Here is an 18,835-nt window from a genome sequence, read left to right on the forward strand (position 1 = left end):
TGGAAGCAGGCTCCAGGCTCTGAGCCAGCTGTCAGCACAGAGCCCGACGCGGGGCTCGAACCCACGAACGTGAGATCTGACCTGAGCCGAAGCCGGAGGCTTAACCGACTGAGCCACCCAGGTGCCCCTATCCTGCATACTTTTATCACCTCATATTTTCTTCCTATAGTGTGACCTCCATGCAGACAGGAACTTTGTTTTATTCACCACTGACTTGGTGTATCCTCGTACCTGGCACATATTATGTACTCAATAAATATTTGTTATTGAATTACTCATCCCCTCACATTTTACTCTCCTTCTCTCCCAGTCATCCTCAAGATAAAGTCCAAATTCCTCAGGCTTGTTTTCAAGGACCTCCTCCTTTTGTGAGCTGGCCACCACACTCTATCTATCACCACCTCCTCTCCTGCTTCAACACGCCAACCAGTCCTGCTGTATCCTAGGGTTCTCCAGATTAGAAGGTTCACCGCCTCTCTGTCCATCCAGTCACACCCCAGCCACCTCTCCATGTTCTGCTCACATGCCTCTGCCCCTGAAGATGGCAGTTACATCCTGCACCCTGCTTTCCTCTCCTTTCTCTCCTTCCATTGGACTAAAGATCTGCCTCACTCAGTACAACGCCCACTGGTCCTGTTCCTATAGGTTTATCTGTTCTTTTTAACTGTCTCAAATGTCCATCATCTGTCCACCTGGCACATGAGCACTGGAAAACTGAGGGCTCGAGGCCTCTGGCATCAACTTCTTTGATTACTTCCCATCCACTTTTGCACATTCTGAGATAGTCTTCATTTTTCCCCTTTTACTTTACTTTCCCCTTTTACAGGCCAACTCACCTGTTTGTTGGGTCTCAGCTTGAACATTCATTTTATTTTTAATTTTTTAAATGTTTATTTTTGAGAGAGAGGCAGAGTGTGAGTGGGGGAGGGGCAGAGAGAGATAGAAGAAAGCACAGAATCCAAAACAGGCTCCAGGCTCTGAGCTGTGAGCACAGACCCAGATGTGGGGCTCGAACTCACTGACCATGAGATAATAAGCTAAGCCAAAGTCAGACTTAACCAACTGAGCCACCTAGGTGCCTGTCAGCTTGAACACTGTTTATAAGTTTTCATCCGCTAGACAAGAATACCTATGCTTTTCCCTTTTATAGAACACTCAGCACACTTCACTATATCTCTCCCTACTCGCTTCTAAGATCAATGAGAATACACCTGCTTGTTCACTGCTCTATTCCTAGCACATAACCCAGCACCTGTTGACTTAAATATGTTTTGTCTTTCCATTGATTTCTTTCTTTCTCATGCATAATAATGTATTAAGCACATTCTTGGTTTTTTAAAATATACTCCTATTTAATAGAGGAAAGGACAAGAATTTATTCATCAGAGATAGGTAAGTATGGCCTGTGGGAGCATGTCTGCAGAGTAATTGGGCATGCTGTTCAAAGTCTTCCACTGACTGGCCCCTTGTTCTCTCCTTTCCTTCCCCAAATAATTTTGAGACCTGCTATGTAGAGGCACTGGAGATATGGTGGTCAACAAAATGAAGTCCCAATCCTCAGCAACTAAGTTTAGAGCCTCATAGGGAAGATGGAATATTAACAAGTAAGAAAAGGATGTATTACCAGGCAGCAATAAGCACCACATGGAAGAAACCAAAATAGGGGGATTCGATAGTAACTGAGCATGAGGTGACTATTCCAGAGAAGGTGGCCGAGGAAGGCATCCCTGGAAAGGACCTGAGGAAAGTGACAGAGGAGCCATGTGCATATGTGGAAGGAGAGTGGTATTTGCAGAAGGACCTGAAATGTCAGTCTTGAGGCAGAATCAGATCTAGCAAGCCTGAGGAAGAGCAAGGAGGGAGTGAGTTAGACCGGAAGGAGCCAGGTTAAAGAGTGGGAACAAATAGGGTGGGGGAGTTAAGGAGGAGGGAAAAGTAGGGCCTCGTGGACCACAGTAAGATCCCCGGGTTTTATTACAAGGAAGGCGGGATGATATGGAGCAGGAGAGGGGCACAATCCATCTTCGCTGCTTTCATCGCTGACTGAGCACCTGCTGTATGCGCGCATGGTGCCAGGCCCGCTCTCGGACCGCACACCGACCTGCCCCTCTCCACGCTCCACCCGCACTAGCAAATTCGCACTCTTGGAGCAGGCCTCGGACTTTCCATGCCTTCGCCCATGCCCTACGCTGTATCCTATGCAGCTGTCAAGACTCAGCTAAAACAGTTTCCCTCTGCTGAAGCCCAATTTTTCTGGGCTCCCACAGCGATACTTTCTGCCTCTGCCACAGGAGTTATAATTGGCTGTAAGCACATCAATCCTCCCACCAGACCAGAAGTCAGCAGCACGTCTTATTTTTGTCTAAGGCCCTGATATGAGTCATGTCTTCCCTTTGCACTTGTAGAAATTGAATCCATTTTAGAGGCTATTTTAAGCATAAAAGAACAATATGTATGATATGCTGGGAGATAGAACTAGCTCAGTGGCATGTGAAAAAAGATGCTCCTTGAATCTAATGACAGAATAGCACAGCAATATATATGTTTAATGAAGCATTGTATCATTCATAAAACAATAAAAAGATTTTGTGAACATCACAGAATCGCAGGCTTAGAATTGATCTTGTAGCTTGCAGTCTGCTTGTCCTTGTCAGGCCAGAGAATCCTCGTGGGAAGAGGCCAGGGTGCCACAGGGCAGAAGAAAGGAGAGCAGAGCAGAGGAGCGTGAGTGCTAGCCGCAGTCACAGATGTGACAAGGCTCCCCCACCCCCACACCGCAGGAGCCTCCTCCGCATGGGCTGGTGGCTGTCCGTGCGGAGCCACGTCTCCCTCCCTGGAACATTTTGGAAACCCCTATACTCACTTCCGTACTTCTTCCCCTGAGACAGGAAGAGAGAGGGAAGTACAAGACGACGCTGAAGGCAAATTCTGGCAACTGCTCAGAATACACTTAAAGAAAGGCACATCTGTCGCGCCTGTGTGGCTCAGTCAGGTAAGTGTCTTGACTTTCAGTTTTTGCTCAGGCCATGATCTCACAGTTGGTGAGTTTGAGCCCCTCATAGGGCTCTATGCTGATGGTGTGGAGCCTGCTTGGGATTCTCCCTCACCTCTCTCTCTGCCTCCCCACCCCCTTCAAAATGAATAACTAAATTTAAAAAAAAAAAAAGAGAAAAGAAATGCACTTACAAGTGCTTCTCCTGCTGCCATTGGGAGCCTAGGCAAAGCCAAACACACCTGGAACTGAGGGAATGAGTGAGTGATTAAAGAGCTAAGTAGAATAATAGTAGATAAAACTGAAGAGACAACAATATAAATTTGAAAAAGCAAAGAAAAATATTGAGTGCTTTAAGTTTTTATATTACCTAGTTGGAAAAAACAAGGAGACAAAATACACCGAGTGGCTTACTAAGGAAATGTGAAGGAATATTTCAAATGGCAAGCCTGTATAATTAGGTATACTTAAGGAATATTTCTTACATATAGTTAGTCATCACAGTTTTAAAAGTTTATTTTAATTTTTTATTGTAATTTCACATCAAATATTGCCAGGTTTTTTTTTAAAAGGGTTGACTTTGCCCTGTGTCAACCTTTTCTTTTGCTAAGTTCATCAAGAAACCACTGAGTTAAAAATGTATTTATCTATAAGCACAAGTGATTAATGTGAGAGTGTGTTAATATTAAACAGTTGTTAAGGGTCCTTACATCTCAATTGTGACATTTTATCAATTACAGCATGTTTATGTTCTGGATATTGGATAGTAATAATACCGGAAGGGGTAGTGAGTCTTGAGTAGCATCCTTAAAATTATAATCTGTGTTCATTTATACATCTTTGCAAATGTTAATGGAAACAAGAATATTTTTGCAAATCCTGGGCAAAGATCTCTTTTGACACCAGCACCATTTCACATTTGGTTGACGCTGATCCTAAAAATAGAAGCGCCCTTGTTGTAATCTAAATACTTATTATTCCTTTATTCTTTAAAAAGCTACATGTTGGCTCTAAACTAAGAGTCATTTCAAGTTAAAATGGAATAAGTGAGTTTCACTATTTTGTAATTGTTAGGAGATTTAAAAATATGTATCCCCAGGCACAGAATCTACTTGTTATAATTGTGTATAATAATAGATTCATAGGGCATTAAGAATTTTATGTGAAACCTATTAAAAACAGCTCATGACTTCTTTGCCAATGCAAGTCTGTGCAGTCAGTGAAACCAGACTGTGGGAAAAAACTTTGAATTCTTTGCTGATTGCTTTCCTAAATATTGTCTAGTTTATCCAATCTCAAAGAAAAAAGAAATTAATGGTTCTTGATCACCTGTGTGCCAAGTGTTCATAAGTACCATATGCACAATATATATATGATTATGGCAGTATGGTTCCCAGTTTACAGGAAACCAAAGTCAGGAACTTCGGGCATCAATAATGAAGCCTGGATCATTCCACTTCTTGTACCTTTAGGAAGTCAACATAAAAAGCCTTGGGGGTACCTGGCTGGCCCCGTCAGAAGAGCCTATGAATCTTGATCTCAGGGTTGTGAGTTTGAGCCCCACATTGGGTGCAAAGATTACTTTAAAATAAAATCTTTTGGGGCACCTGGGTGGCTCAGTCGGTTAAGCGTCCGGCTTCAGCTCAGGTCATGATCTCGCTGTTTGTGGGTTCAAGCCCCGCGTCGGGCTCTGTGCTGACAGCTAGCTCAGAGCCTGGAGCCTGCTCCAGATTCTGTGTCTCCCCCTCTCTCTGACTCTCCCCTGCTCATGCTATCTCTCTCTGTCTCTGAAAAATAAATTTAAAAATATTTTAAAAAATAATAAAATAAATAAAATAAAATCTTTTAAAAAATTCTAGGGGCACCTGGGTGGCTCAGTCGGTTAAGCCTCCGACTTCGGCTCAGGTCAGATCTCACGTTCGTGGGTTCGAGCCCTGCATCAGGTTCTGTGCTGACAGCTAGCTCAGAGCCTGGAGCCTGCTTCCAGTTCTGTGTCTCCCTCTCTCTCTGACCCTCCCTCTCTCATGCTCTGTCTCTCTCTGTATCAAAAATAAATAAAACATTAAAAAAATTAAAAAAATTTTTAAACCTTATTAAAAGCCTCATGAGCTTTTCTTCAAAACCTATTTTGTTCCCACCTGTCTTCAACAATCTGTATGGTTTTAACTGCAAAGATCTGAACATATCCCAAAATTGTTCAGATTTCTTTTTTTTAAAGAAGGAAATAGCTACAGGGCACCTGAGTGGCTCAGTAAGTTAAGCTTCTGACTTTTGATTGTGGCTCAGGTCATGATCTCATGGTTCGTGGGTTCAAGCCCCACATCAGGCTCTGGAGCCTGGAGCCTGTTTAGGATTCTGAGTCTCTCTGCCTCTCCCCCACTCGCACTCTGTCTGTCTCTCTTTCTCTCAAAAATAAATAAAACATTTTTTTAAGTTTTTTGAAAATTAAAATAAATACAATAAATCTGGAACAACAGAAAGCATAATTTGCACAGGTTGAAACTTTTAAACTTAAATTTGTTTCTCAAATTTATTCTGTTAACTTTTCAGTCCCCTCAAGCATTACCAGAGACTTTCCTTGCTTTTGCCATTGTGGAAACTCACCTCTGTTCCTAACACTTGCTTTTTCTGTTACTGGTCCCATTTCTCCCAATGACTGCTTTGCGTCCTGCTATTCTTGGATTTATTCAGGTTCCCTCCCTCCAAACACTTGTTAACAACTTCCCTTATCCTGTCTACCAAGTATCTTTCGTGTTCTTGAATTCAGTCATATTGTCATTATAGTTCAAAAAACAACTTTGATAAGTGGACCAACCCAGAAGACCAGCAATTTCTAAAGTTAGTGACACCTTGAGCAAACATTTTATTTTATGATTCATTCATTTCACAACCCCTTATAGATATAAAGAGAATTGCTTTATGGTAAGACTAGAAGCAAGTAAGCATTTTAAGCATTCAGTAGTTGTTGATACGGGTTTGGTCTGCTCAAATAATTACTTTGGTGTTAGGAGAAGGATTATATCTAAGTTTCCATTGAAAGAAATGTATGTTCATTAAAAAAACTTCAAAGAGTTAAATCCCTTTTAATGATTAAACTGTGCATTTAATTCTAACTGCAGCCTTTTTTAAAAAAATTTTTTAAACATTTATTTAATTTTGAGAGAAAGAAACACAAAGGGTGAGCAGGGGACAGTCAGAGAGAGAGGGAGACACAGAATCTGAAGCAGGCTCCAGACTCTGAGCTGTCAGCACAGAGCCCAATGCGGGGCTCAAACCCACGAACTGTGAGATTATGACCTGAGCTGAAGTCAGATGCTTAACCGACTGAGCCCCCCAGGCACCCCTAACTGCAGCCTTTATGATATTAATCTTTAACATGGTCACAGATTTTTTTAACACATAGTAATACTTGATTTCATAAGAAGTCTGAATTGTAGATTTTTTAAAGAAGATATTAGTACTTTTCAGCCCCTACTATAACCTATTGATTTTACAGGAATCTTAAGGATCTGTACTAAGTAAGAATTCACTGTTCTGATTTGAAAACTGGTTGCAATCAACAAGTAATTTCTGTTCAAAAATAATTCATCTTGGAGCACCTGGCTGGCTGGGTTGGTGGAGCATGTGACTCTTGACATTGGGGTCATGAGTTCAAGTGCCACGTTCAGTGTAGAGATTACATAAGAATAAAATCTTTATCATTTTTTTATTTAAATTTTTTTTCTAACATTTTATTTATTTTTGAGAGAGAGAGAGAGAGAGAGAGAGAGACAGCATGAGCCCGGGGGAGTCAGAGAGAGGGAGATACAGAATCCGAAACAAGCTCCAGGCTCTGAGCTAGCTGTCAGCACAGACCCCGAGGCGGGGTTCAAACCCACAAACCGTGAGACCATGACCTGAGCCGAAGCCAGATACTCAACCGACTGAGCCACCCAGGCGCCCCTAAAATCTTTTTAAAAAAAAGAAAAGAATTCATCTAATTTTTTTCTATGAAGAAGAAAGTTTTTAATAGGCAGAGATAAACTATATAACTAAACTAAAACTGAGCCTTTTCCTTTGTATTCTGAAAAGTATTTTCACCTAAAACATCAAAGAAATAAAGTGGCTGAGGAAGTTGGCAATGAGTATTAGTATATTCATTGAAATAGCATTAACAAAAAGGGGGACCTAAAATGTCTTCTGAATCACGAACAGAGTATAATATCTGTCCCTCGAACCACCAGGTGGCACCAACAAGCTTTTTCCAAATATGTACAGTACTGGATGTGCGCTAAAGACACTTCTTGAATTCCATCCACCCATGAACAATACCTGATACGATCACTATCAACATGTCTACAAATTCAACCCATCTGTTTCAGGAAGACTGTATAAAGTTATAGCTCTAGACAACCTTAAATGTTATGACTTTAACAAATTACTAGCTGCTTAAGAAACTGCTCTTGACAAAAATGTTGAGAAATCAATCAAAATATAAAGCACCATGATTTAATAACACAATGGTGGACTGAGGGTCAATAGTCCTGGTTCTGGTCTCACCTCCACCACCAAGTAACTTAGTGTCTTCTGTAAGTCACTAAGCCTCTCTGGTTACCAGCTTCCAGTTAGTAAAATGAAAGATTAGGACTGGAGAGTTGCTATCAAAATGGCTTAAGTAAAAAAATACTTGTACGGAATCTCTCAGAATTGTTGGGAAACAAATGAAAACAAGGCCGGAGGGAGGGGAATGGGTGGAGTGTGAGAAGGAGAAAGATGTTTGGGAAGCATTTCCTGCTCTGCATCTCATTGCTCTGCAGTGTCCAACCCACGGTCCCTATGTCCAGAAAATAATTACTTGGAAACCAATGAAGCCGGAAATTTACTAAAGTCTCTTCTGTGCCAGAAGTCTGATCCAAGTATACAGCTATGTGCAATTTCTTAAACATTCTTAAAATTACATTTGCTCAGTTCCAGGATATAGTGGAAATATTAACTCCATTTTACAAATGAGTAAACTGAGACTGAATAATATGTTTCCAAAAATCACCTGGACAACATAAGATCAGAGTCCAGGACTTGTGTTTTTAGGGGGTTTTTTTTCAAGTGTGTCTCTGTCTGTGTGTATATGTGTTGTTTAAGTCCTCTCTATACCCCACGTCAGACTTGAACTCATGACTCCAAGATCAAGAGTCACGCCATCCTGTCACTGAGCCAGCCTGGCACCCGTGTTTTTTTTTTTTTAATAGTTGCATGCATTTTATTTTATTTTATTTTACTTTATATGTTTTATTTATTTTTGATACAGAGAGAGACAGAGCATGAGACGGGGAGGGTCAGAGAGAGAAGGAGACACAGAACCGGAAGCAGGCTCCAGGCTCTGAGCTAGCTGTCAGCACAGAGCCTGACATGGGGCTCGAACCCACGAATGTGAGATCTGACCTGAGCCGAAGTCGGAGGCTTAACAGACTGAGCCACCCAGGTGCCCCCGTGTTTCTTTTTTTATTAAACTTTTTTGTTTTGATAAAAGTAAGGATTCACATGCAGGTATAAAAAATAACACAGAGGAATCCCATGTACTGTTTACCCTGTTTTTTCCTAATGGTAACATTTTATAAAATTATAGTAGCATATCACAACAGGATATTGACATTAACACAGTCAAGATACAGAACAATTACACCACCACAGAAATTCCTGTGTTGTGCCTTTATAGCTACACATACTTTCCTCCTTTGTCCCCTGGGAACCACTAATTTGTTCTCCATTAATTTAATCTTGTCATTTCAAGAATGTTAAAGGGGCTCCTGGATGGCTCAGTTAGTTAAGCATCTGATGACTTCAGCTCAGGTCATGATCTGACAGTTGTAAGATACAGCCCTGTGTTGGTTTCTGTGCTGAACATGGAGACTGCTTAGGATCCTCTCTGTTGCTCTTTCTCTGCCCCTCCCTCCGCCTCAAAATACATAAACAAACATTAAAAAAAAGAAGAATGTTATATAAATGAAATCATATAGTATGTAACCTTTTAGGATTTAGTTTTTCATTCAATAATTCCTGTAGATTTATCCATATTGTTGCATGTATCAAGTGTTCATTCCTTTTTATTGCTGAAGAATATTCCATGATATAGATGTTCCACAGATTTTTAACTATTCACTCATTGAAAATATCTGGATTGTTTTCAGTTTTTGGCTCTTAGAAGTAAGAGCCAAAGCCCTATAGCAAAGCTGCCATAAGCATTTGTGTACAGATTTTTGTATGAACATAAGTTAAAAAAATTTTTTTTAATGTTTATTTATGAGAAAGAGACAGAGATAGAGACAAAGAGACAGAGCGTGAACAGGGGAGGAGGAAAGAGAGAGAGGGAGACACAGAATCCAAAGTAGGCTCCAGGCTCTGAGCTGTCAGCACAGAGCCTGATGCGGGGCTTGAATTCACAACTGCGAGATCATGACCTGAACTGAAGTCGGACGCTTAACTGACTGAGCCACCCATGTTCTCCTGAACATAAGTTTTTATTTCTATAGGATAAATATCCATGAGTCCACTTGTTGAGTCACTGTTTAGTTGCATGTTTAATTTTTTAAAGAAACTGTTAAACTGTTTTCCAGAACAGATGTATCATTGTCCATTCCTGTTGGCAATGTAGGAGGGGTCCAGTTTGCCCCCATCTTTACCAGTATTTAGTGTTTTTATTAATTTTTTTTTAAAAATTAGCCCTTCTGGTAGGTGTGTAGTGATATGTCATTGTGGTTTTAATTTTCATTTTCTTAATGGCTTATAATGTTAAACATCTTTCCATGTGCTTATTTGCCATCTGTGTATTCTTTTTAGTGACATGTCTCTTTATGACTTTTGTGCATTTTCCAATAGAATTTTTTTTATGTGTGGAGCTTTAGGACATTTTTATATATTCCAAAAATTTGTCTTTTCATCCCCTTAGCAGAATCATTCACAGAGCAAAAGTTTTTAATTTTAATGAGATCCAGTTTATCCATTTTTGCTTTTATGGATCACGTTTTTGGTGTAAGGTCTAAGACCTCTTTTATTACTAGATTTCAAAGATTTCTCACCTACTGTTTTCTAAAAAGTTTATAATTTTTTATTTTACAATTATGTCCATGATACATTTTGAGTTAACTTTTGAATAAGGTCTGAGGGTTAGGTTGCTTCCACACTATCTTTTTTTATAAGTTTAGTTATTTTTGAGAAACGGGAGAGATTGCGAGTGGGGGAGAAAGGAGATAGAGTATCCGAAGCAGGCTCTGTGCTGGTAGCAGAGAGCCCGATACAGGGTGGATCTCACAAACCATGAGATCATGACCTGAGCCAAAGTTGTACTCAACCCACTGACCACCCAAGTGCCCCAGCACTGTTAAAAAAAAAAAAAAAAAAAAAAAAAAAAAAAGCATCTTTCTTCCACTGAATTGCATTGGTAGCTTTGTCAAAAATCAGTTGGGTGAATTTATGTGGGTCTATTTCTGGGCTTTCTAATCTATTCCATTGATTTCTGTGTCTATTCACCCATATCACCCATATCTTGATAATAAACTATATAACAATATTGAAATATTGAAATGGAGACGATTGATTCCTCCTACTTCATTCTTTTTCAAGAAATTTTAAATTATGTCTTGATTAATAAAGTTACAAAAAATATTGAAATGAAGATTGATTTCTCCTACTTCATTATTTTTCAAGAATTTTTTAATTTATTCTTTTTTTTTGCCTTTCCATATACATTTTAGAATGGTCTTGTTCATATCTACAAAAATCTTGCTTGGATTTTGATAGGAATTGCACTAAACTTTCATATAAAACTGGGGGAAATTGCCATCTTTACTATGTTGTCTTCTAACCCATGAACATAATTTATCCATTTATTTAGATCTTATACTTCTTTCACCAATGTTTTGTAGTTTTTAGCATATTAAGTCCTGTACCTGTTTTTGTGATGTTTACACCTAAATATTTTATTTTTTGAGTGATTATAAATGTATTTTTTAATTTATTTTGAGAAAGAGAGAGGGAGAAAGAGAGAGCACCTGCGTGAGCAGAGAGAGAGAGAAAGAGAATCCCAATCAAGTTCCCCCAACAAGGGGCTCAACTTCATGACCGTGAGATCATGACCTGAGCTGAAGGGTGGGACACTTAACCCAGGCATCCCAGTGGTATTTTATTTTATTTTACTATAATTTTTTAAATATTTATTTACTTTTGAGAGAAACAGAGCACAAGTGAGAGAAGGGCAGAGAGAAAGGGAGACAGAGAATACAAAGCAGGCTCTGTGCTGACAGCAGACAGCCCAATGTGGGGCTTGAACTCAGAAACCTCAAGATCATGCCCTGAGCCAAAGTCGAATGCTAACCAACTGAGCTACCAGGTGCCCCATTATCTATAATGTTGGAATCCACATACTAATTGCTAGTTGATAGAAACATAATTGATTTTAATATGCTAAGTTTATATCCTGTGGCCTAAAGGAACTCACTTACTAGTTGTAGGAGGTTTTTTGTACATTCCTTAGGATTTTCTATGTAGACAATTATGTCATCTGCACATAGGGGCAGTTTTATTTTTTCTTTCTTGATCGGTATGCTTTTTCTTTTCTTTTCTTGCTTTATTGCCCTGGCTAGAAACTCTAGCACTATGTTGCATGAGAATGATGAGAACAGATGTTTTTGCCTTGTTCCTGATCTTAGGTGAAAAAACGATCAGTCACCATTAAGTATGTTGTCCAAGGGGCCTGGGTGACTCAGTCAGTTAAGCATCCAACTCTTGTTTCCGCTCTGGTCATGGTCTCACGGTTTGTGAGATGGCGGCCGGCATACACTCTGTGTTAACAGAGCTTGGGATTCTCTCTCCCTCTCCTAACTGCACATGCACACACACTCTCTCAGGATAAGTAAACATTAAAAAAACATTTAAAAAAACTTTTAAAAAGCATAATGTTATCTGTAGGTTTCTTTTAGATGCTCTTGATCAAGTAAGTTCCATTCTATTCCTTCTTTTCTGAGCATTTTTATCATAAATGTGTACTAAATCTTGTCAAATGATTTTTCTGCATCAGTTAATATTATCATGCATTTTTTTCCTGATTAATATGGCAAATTACATTGATTTTCAAATATTAAACCAATCATGCATAGGTATGGTCTGTAACTCTTTGTTTATCTATATGTATGTATGTATGTTTGCAGATGTATGTACACATGTGTATATATATGTGGATGTCTGACTTTTGTTAATATTTTGTTCAGGATCTTTACATCTATATTCATGAAGGATATTGTTCTGTAGTTTTCTTTTTTTTAATTTTAATGTTTATTTACTTTTGAGAGAGAGAGCACAAGTGGGGGAGGGCCAGAGAGAGGGAGACACAGAATCTGAAGCAGGCTCCAGGCTCTGAGCTGTCAGCACAGAGACTGATGCGGGGCTCGAACCAACGGACCATGAGATCATGACCTGAGTTGAAGTCGGATGCTTAACCGACTGAGCCATTCAGGCACCCTTGTAGTTTTCTTTTATATACTATCTTTGTCTGGTTGGTATCAGGATAATAGCTTCATAAAATGACTTAGCATTCCTTCTCTATTTTCTAGAAGAAACAAGAATTTATGTGTAATTAACATTAGTTCTTCTGGTAGCTGGCACCTATTTTTTCTTTCAGTTTGAGATATTCCTGATTCTTAGTATGTTGACTGAATTTTCATCGAAATGGAGACACTTGAGATATTATAAGACTGTAAGGGGCGCCTGGGCGGCTCAGTTGGTTGAGCGTCCAACTCTCGGTTTCAGCTCAGGTCATGATCTTCCAGGTCAGATCTTCCAGAATTCAAGCCCTGTGTTGGGCTCAAAGCTGACAGTGCAGAGGTTTGGGATTCTCTCTCCCCCTCTGTCTCTCTATACAAATAAACTGTAAAAATTTTTTAAAAAAAGACTCTGAATCTTACTTAAACTTTTTGTTTTAGCTGGTTTCTTCTGATAACACTCCAGCCGGGAAGAGGGGCAGGTGGGGATGCTCCCTCATTATTTTCAGGTGGGATAGAAATTCTCTATTTACCTTTATTTTCAGGTGAGGTAGAAATTCTCTATTTACACTCATGCAGGGCTCCTTGTCATTGCTAGGGGTGGGGAGGTGGTGTTCTGGCTTCCTGCTAGCCCCCCACTGATATCTCATGGCTGGGATGAGAAGAAGTGCCCTATTACTGCTCTCCCTGTGACTTCTGTTGACACCAAGGTGGGGTGGAAACAGTGGCCTTGCAGCCGTTATCCCTGTGCGATGGCAGAAGTCCTGTATTTCCACTAGGCTTCCCATGACGCCACCACGAAAAGGGGAAAAACATTGTGTTACTGTCCGGTGGGTGTGGAAGTCCAGGCTCCCCACATGATTTATACTGTCATTGTGGAGCACATCATTTCCTAATGTGGGTGAGGTTCCAGGTCCCTCCTTAACTTTCTTTTTTACCACACTGTTGGAGCGATTGGGGTGTTTCACTTCTGCCTAAGGACAGAAATCTAGACTCCCCATTTGACTTTTCCTGGTGTGTGTAGGGGTGAAGAGACATTTTTCTGTGTTTGGCTGGGATAGGGTGGTTGTCTCAAAGTTTACTTTTTTTTTAATTTTTTTTATTTTTTGAGAGTTGGATAGGGGCAGGGGAAGACAGAGAGAGCGAGAGAGCGAGAGCGAGAGTGAGAGAGAGAGAGAGAGAGAGAGAGAATCCCAAGCAGGCTCCACCCTCAGCACAGAGCCTTGATCTCACGACCTGACCTGAGCTGAAATCAAGAGTTGAATGCTCAGTTGACTGAGCCACCTGGGCCCCGTCAAAGTTTTCTGTGTTACTGTGTTCCTATTTTCTTGGTTCTTTGGGTTAGAGAGAGCAGGGTTTTGTTCTTGGTCTGTGCCTATTAATGTGTCTAGTTTTGTGGGTTTCTCTAGCACCCAGTCCAGGATAAACAAGACAAAAAGCAAACCCAGGGGATTCACCACCATGTCATTCCTTGGGCTCCAGGGTTCCTAGATTGTCTGTCTTCTTCTCTCCACTCTTCAGAGTTATTTACATTTGTGCAGTTGTAAGTTGTATTTAATGGCAGAAGTAGGGAAAAGTATACTCACTCCCTTTTTCTTAAAAAAATTTTTTTTAAATGTCTTTTATTTATTTTTGAGAGACAGAGAAAGACAGCATTAGCAGGGAGGGTCAGAGAGAGAGGGAGATACAGAATCTGAAAATAGGCTCCAGACTCTGAGCTGTCAGCACAGAGCCCGACACGAGGCTCAAACCCACAAACCGTGATATCATGGCTCGAACCCACGAACCGTGAAATCATGACCTGAGCCGAATTGGACACTTAACCAACTGAGCCACCCAGATGCCCCCTTACTCCCTTTTTCCAGCAGTATAAATCTTATTTCTAGTCTTTTTATCTCATGTGTTGAGGCAATAATCTCTACCTTACTATAGAAAATAGGGGCGCCTGGGTGGCTCAGTCGGTTAAGCCTCCAGCTTCGGCTTGGTCATGATCTCACAGTTCGTGGGTTCGAGCCCCACGTCGGGCTCTGTGCTGACTGCTCAGAGCCTGGAGCCTGCTTCAGATTCTGCGTCTCCCTCTCTCTCTGACCCTCTTCTGCTCGCGCTGTCTCTCTCTCAAAAATAAATAAAAAACATTAAAAAAACGAAGAAAAAAATAATAATATAGGTACCTCAAATTGTGCAATTAGTGTCAAATACAGAAGAGATTGTTACAGCTTAAGGACACTTCATGAAGCAAAAATGGCTTTGAGTTCCCATCCTAATAAGTAAATGTCATCACATAAGTCCTGTAATTCTCCAAACATTATCTAATAAAAAGCTTAAAAATGATTATCATGCCTTTAGCTTTTACCATGTGCCAGGCTCTATGTTGATTATCTTATAGGCAATTAATGTTCTCAACAACAAAATGCTGTAAGCATTATTACAGCCATGAGTTTTACCAGTGAGGAAAAGTGAGGTGTAGAGACTTTAAGTAAATAAGCCAGGCCTTGCATCTGAGCTGATGCTATCTGAAACCAAATACTGATCTTTAACAGCTCTGTCGTAAAGACTCATTCCTCAAAATAAATAAATAAATAAATAAATTCATGCAGAAGGGACCTCTGGACACCACCAGCCTGGTGCAAGCCAAAATGAAAGTATTATAGACTACTGAAATATCAAAAAATTATGGGAGCAAACAGTGATTGGAATCAGACACTCCAAAGTGAGGTGTGGAGACACCAAACAAGAAAAAAACAAAAATATTTATTACAAAGGTGAACATTGTATGCCCGACAATTTCACTTGCCTTAGTGATTCTCAGTTTCTCTATGGGAAGATGATGGGTGCACTGTTCTTTGATTGAATGTGATGTAAGATGTGCCAGCATTATGAATCACGGGACAAATGAAATATTTTATGTGGCTTTAAAGCTCTTGAGCCTCAGGGGAAAATACATTCCTGGTCAATGAAGTGTGATGAGGTTGTGTATCATCAGTTCTACCTTTTCAAGTTCTATAAAAGTACTTTTCCCTTAATGATTGATGTTGTCCTTTTCATTAATTAATTGCGTTGCAATGATATCATCTTTGAATTCATTCTTTTTCTCTTTGAACATATGGATCCCTAGGAGTGTCTTTCTAAACAAACGCCTCATAATTATTTGATGACTCAATCTGAGTTGATCTTTTCTTGATCATATTCTTCTGCTTATCTCCTAAATTGTCTGCATCCACTTCGGTAAATAATCTTGGTCTTTCTTCCTTGCCTTTTAAATGGTATCACTTCTAAGAGCATCCGGTTGGAAGAGTATCTCCCTAGAGTTCAAGTCTATGACAACAGTGTCAGAGCTCGATAGGGATTTAATAAAGGAAGGTAGAACATGAGCTGTCTCTGAAGATATACAGAGCCCTTCTACTAGTCTGTCAACACTTTCCTTGCCCTCCATTCATTGTAATGATCAATTAAATAGGCCTTTGTTTACCAAAAACCAAACACCATTTTTCCTTCATTCTATTTCTTTTTATGTTTTTGTCACATAAAAGTTTACAACTATGGCTTTATGCTACATTGAGTAATATTTTTGATGTTTTTATATGGTACTCATTTTGAAATTACAACACTCTACTCCAACCTCTAGGAAAAATGTTACTATTTTTCCCTTTTACAGGTGAAGAAACTGAGGCGGAAGTAATTAAAGGACTTGACCAAGTTCACACAGTAAGTGGTATAAGCAGGATTCAATGAAAGGAAGTCTTATCTTGAAATATATTGGGGCTACTCAGTCAATTCAGCCTCCAACTTTGACTCAGGTCATGATCTCTCACAGTATGTGAGTTTGAGCCCCTTGTCAGGCTCACTGCTGTCAGTGCAGAGCCTGCTTCGGATCCTCTGTCTCTCTCTATTTCTCTGTCCATCTCCTGCTTGTGCTCTCTCTCTCTCTCTCAAAAAGAAATAAACATTTAAAAAATTCATATTTTAAACAATATGCTATTCAGCCCCTGGCTGATTCTGATTTTGAAAGACCATCTTCATTTTTATTGAGTTCTTCAAAACATTAACATGGCATCAACATATCTTTCATTTAAATAAAAAAGTTTTCCCTCCATTTTCTCTTCCTTTTTTGCTATTAGGTGGAACCATATGATATCAATGATATTCTACCATTCACAAAAATGGCAATGTCATATATATATATACACACATAGATATAATCACTTGTCATGTATATGTATGTATATATATAGTATATATTTTTAATATACTGGTCTTTCTCAATATAGCTCTTATGTTTCATGTTTCTTGATTTCTTGAATATCCATGCACTCCCTCTTAATGTTCAATCCTTTTACAAGTCTGTAGACCATACAACTAGAGTGATACTATATAAGAATAAGAAATTTGGGCCTCACCTTCCTTGTAATACAGGCCTTTTGCCTTCTGACTTGCTACTTTTGAACATCATTTTATACATTCACTGTAATATTTATGTTGAATAACATAGGACAATAGGGATTCTAGTCATGGTTTTAGTGATTTACACTAGTGAGTATGTTTTCCCTGTTATTTATCTGGGTTTGAAAGAAACAAGCCAAGCCAAAATAAAGTTGGAAAAATTTTCAATGTCAATTTCTTTTTCAACATTTTCAATCAATATGTATTAAGTACCCACAAAGTACTGTCACTCTATATGACATTAAGATGTAGAGAGATATAAAATAAAAAATACATATATCATATTGGCCCTGCAAGAATTTTTTTTATTATTATTTTCTGAATGTTTATTTTCTTTTTGAGAGAGATGGAGCATGAGCAGGGGAGGGGTACAGAGAGAGGGAGACACAGAATCTGAAGTAGGCTCCAGGCTCTGAGCTGTCAGCACACAGCCCCACATGGGGCTCAAACTCATGAACTACGAGATGATGACCTGAGCTAAAGTGGGGGGCTCTCTCACCTTATTGTCGACTAACTTTGCAATTATGATTTTTTTTGAAATGGTGCTTGATAGTTCTGCAAAATAATTTCTTTTTTTTCTTTTTTTTTCAAAATAATTTCTGATGATAAGCCATCTGGGCAAAAAGACCATCAATCTAGCTGCCTTTTCTTAAATATGGAGATGGCTAACAAAAAGGCATTCCAAGTTCTATGGTCACGTGGGTTGCTTGGCCTCACAAACATGGGTTCAGGGAACACTATGGACACAAAGGGTCCCAAGATCAAGGTTACATCATGCTCTTGGGATTCCATGCAACACCAGTGGACTTTATACTTGGGGCTGAGGAGGGCAAGAGAGCCAAGCCGTCTCCTTGGCCTCCTACTTCAAAGCTGGAGTGATGGACATCTCGTACCTCTGAGATCTCATGTTATTTAGTAAGGGGTTTCTTCTTCGGGTTCACATATTTGCTTCTTCATTTGGAAAATATTTGCTAAGGGCCTGCTTGTATGCGAGGATTAGTGCTAAAAGATATGACAATGGATAAAATATTGTGGTTGACCTTGAGGAGCTCATGATCCAGAAGTACAAACAGTTATAAAATATGATGATAGCTAAAGTGAGGGCCTGTGAGTCATGTACTACAGAGGAATAAGCAGTTTGCTTCCTCGAGAATGGGCACCAAGGAAATCTAAGGGAGTTTACTGAGGAGGTGACATTTCAGCTGATTTATGAAGAATAAGCAGGTGTTTCGAGGCAGAAAGTGAGCAAAGGAAGCCACTACCGAAGAGAATAAAATTTGTGTATGCTAGTTTGTTTGTCTGTACCTGAACTTACTTGAAAAGGAGTCAGAGACAAGATTTCTAAGTATGTTTAGGCTATGCTAAGACTAGATATTACCTTGAAGCACACCAGAACATGATATTTTCAAACTGCATCCATCATCTTTTAAAAACTTTTTTAGTGTTTTATTTATTTTTGAGAGACAGACAAAGTGTGAGCAGGGGAAGGTCAGAGAGAGGAGACACAGACTCCAGAGAGGCTCCAGGCTCTGAGCTAGCTGTCAGCACAGAGCCCGACATGGGGCTCGAACCCACGAACCACGAGATCATGACCTGAGCCTACTGCTTAACTAACTTAGCCACCCAGGCATCCCATTCATCCTCTTTTATTTTCTAATTTTTAAAAAAATTTTTTTCTGTTCTTTTTTAAATTTATTTTTGAGAGACACAGAGAGACAACACGAGCAGGGGAGGGTCAGAGAGAGGGAGACACAGAATCTGAAGCAGGCTCCAGGCTCTGAGCTAGCTGTCAGCACAGAGCCTGATGTGGGGCTCAAACCCATGAACCATGAGATCATGACCTGAGCTGAAGCCAGACACTTAATCGACTGAGCCACCCAGGCACCCCCCATTC

At 39.7% G+C, this 18,835-nt stretch overlaps 1 protein-coding gene across 1 annotated transcript in view; it reads left to right on the forward strand.

The window, feature by feature from the left end:
- The first annotated feature begins 2,066 nt into the window (after positions 1-2,066).
- PAWR (pro-apoptotic WT1 regulator) overlaps positions 2,067-18,835 on the forward strand; it is a 172,496-nt gene continuing 155,727 nt past the window's right edge. The window contains exons 1-2 of the mRNA XM_029955448.1: positions 2,067-2,191; positions 2,655-2,811. Of these exons, the coding sequence (XP_029811308.1) occupies positions 2,067-2,191; positions 2,655-2,811 (282 nt within the window). The remainder of the gene's footprint in view (positions 2,192-2,654; positions 2,812-18,835) is intronic.

Source organism: Suricata suricatta, chromosome 10 (genome assembly GCF_006229205.1).
Source record: "Suricata suricatta isolate VVHF042 chromosome 10, meerkat_22Aug2017_6uvM2_HiC, whole genome shotgun sequence".
NCBI lineage: Eukaryota > Metazoa > Chordata > Mammalia > Carnivora > Herpestidae > Suricata > Suricata suricatta.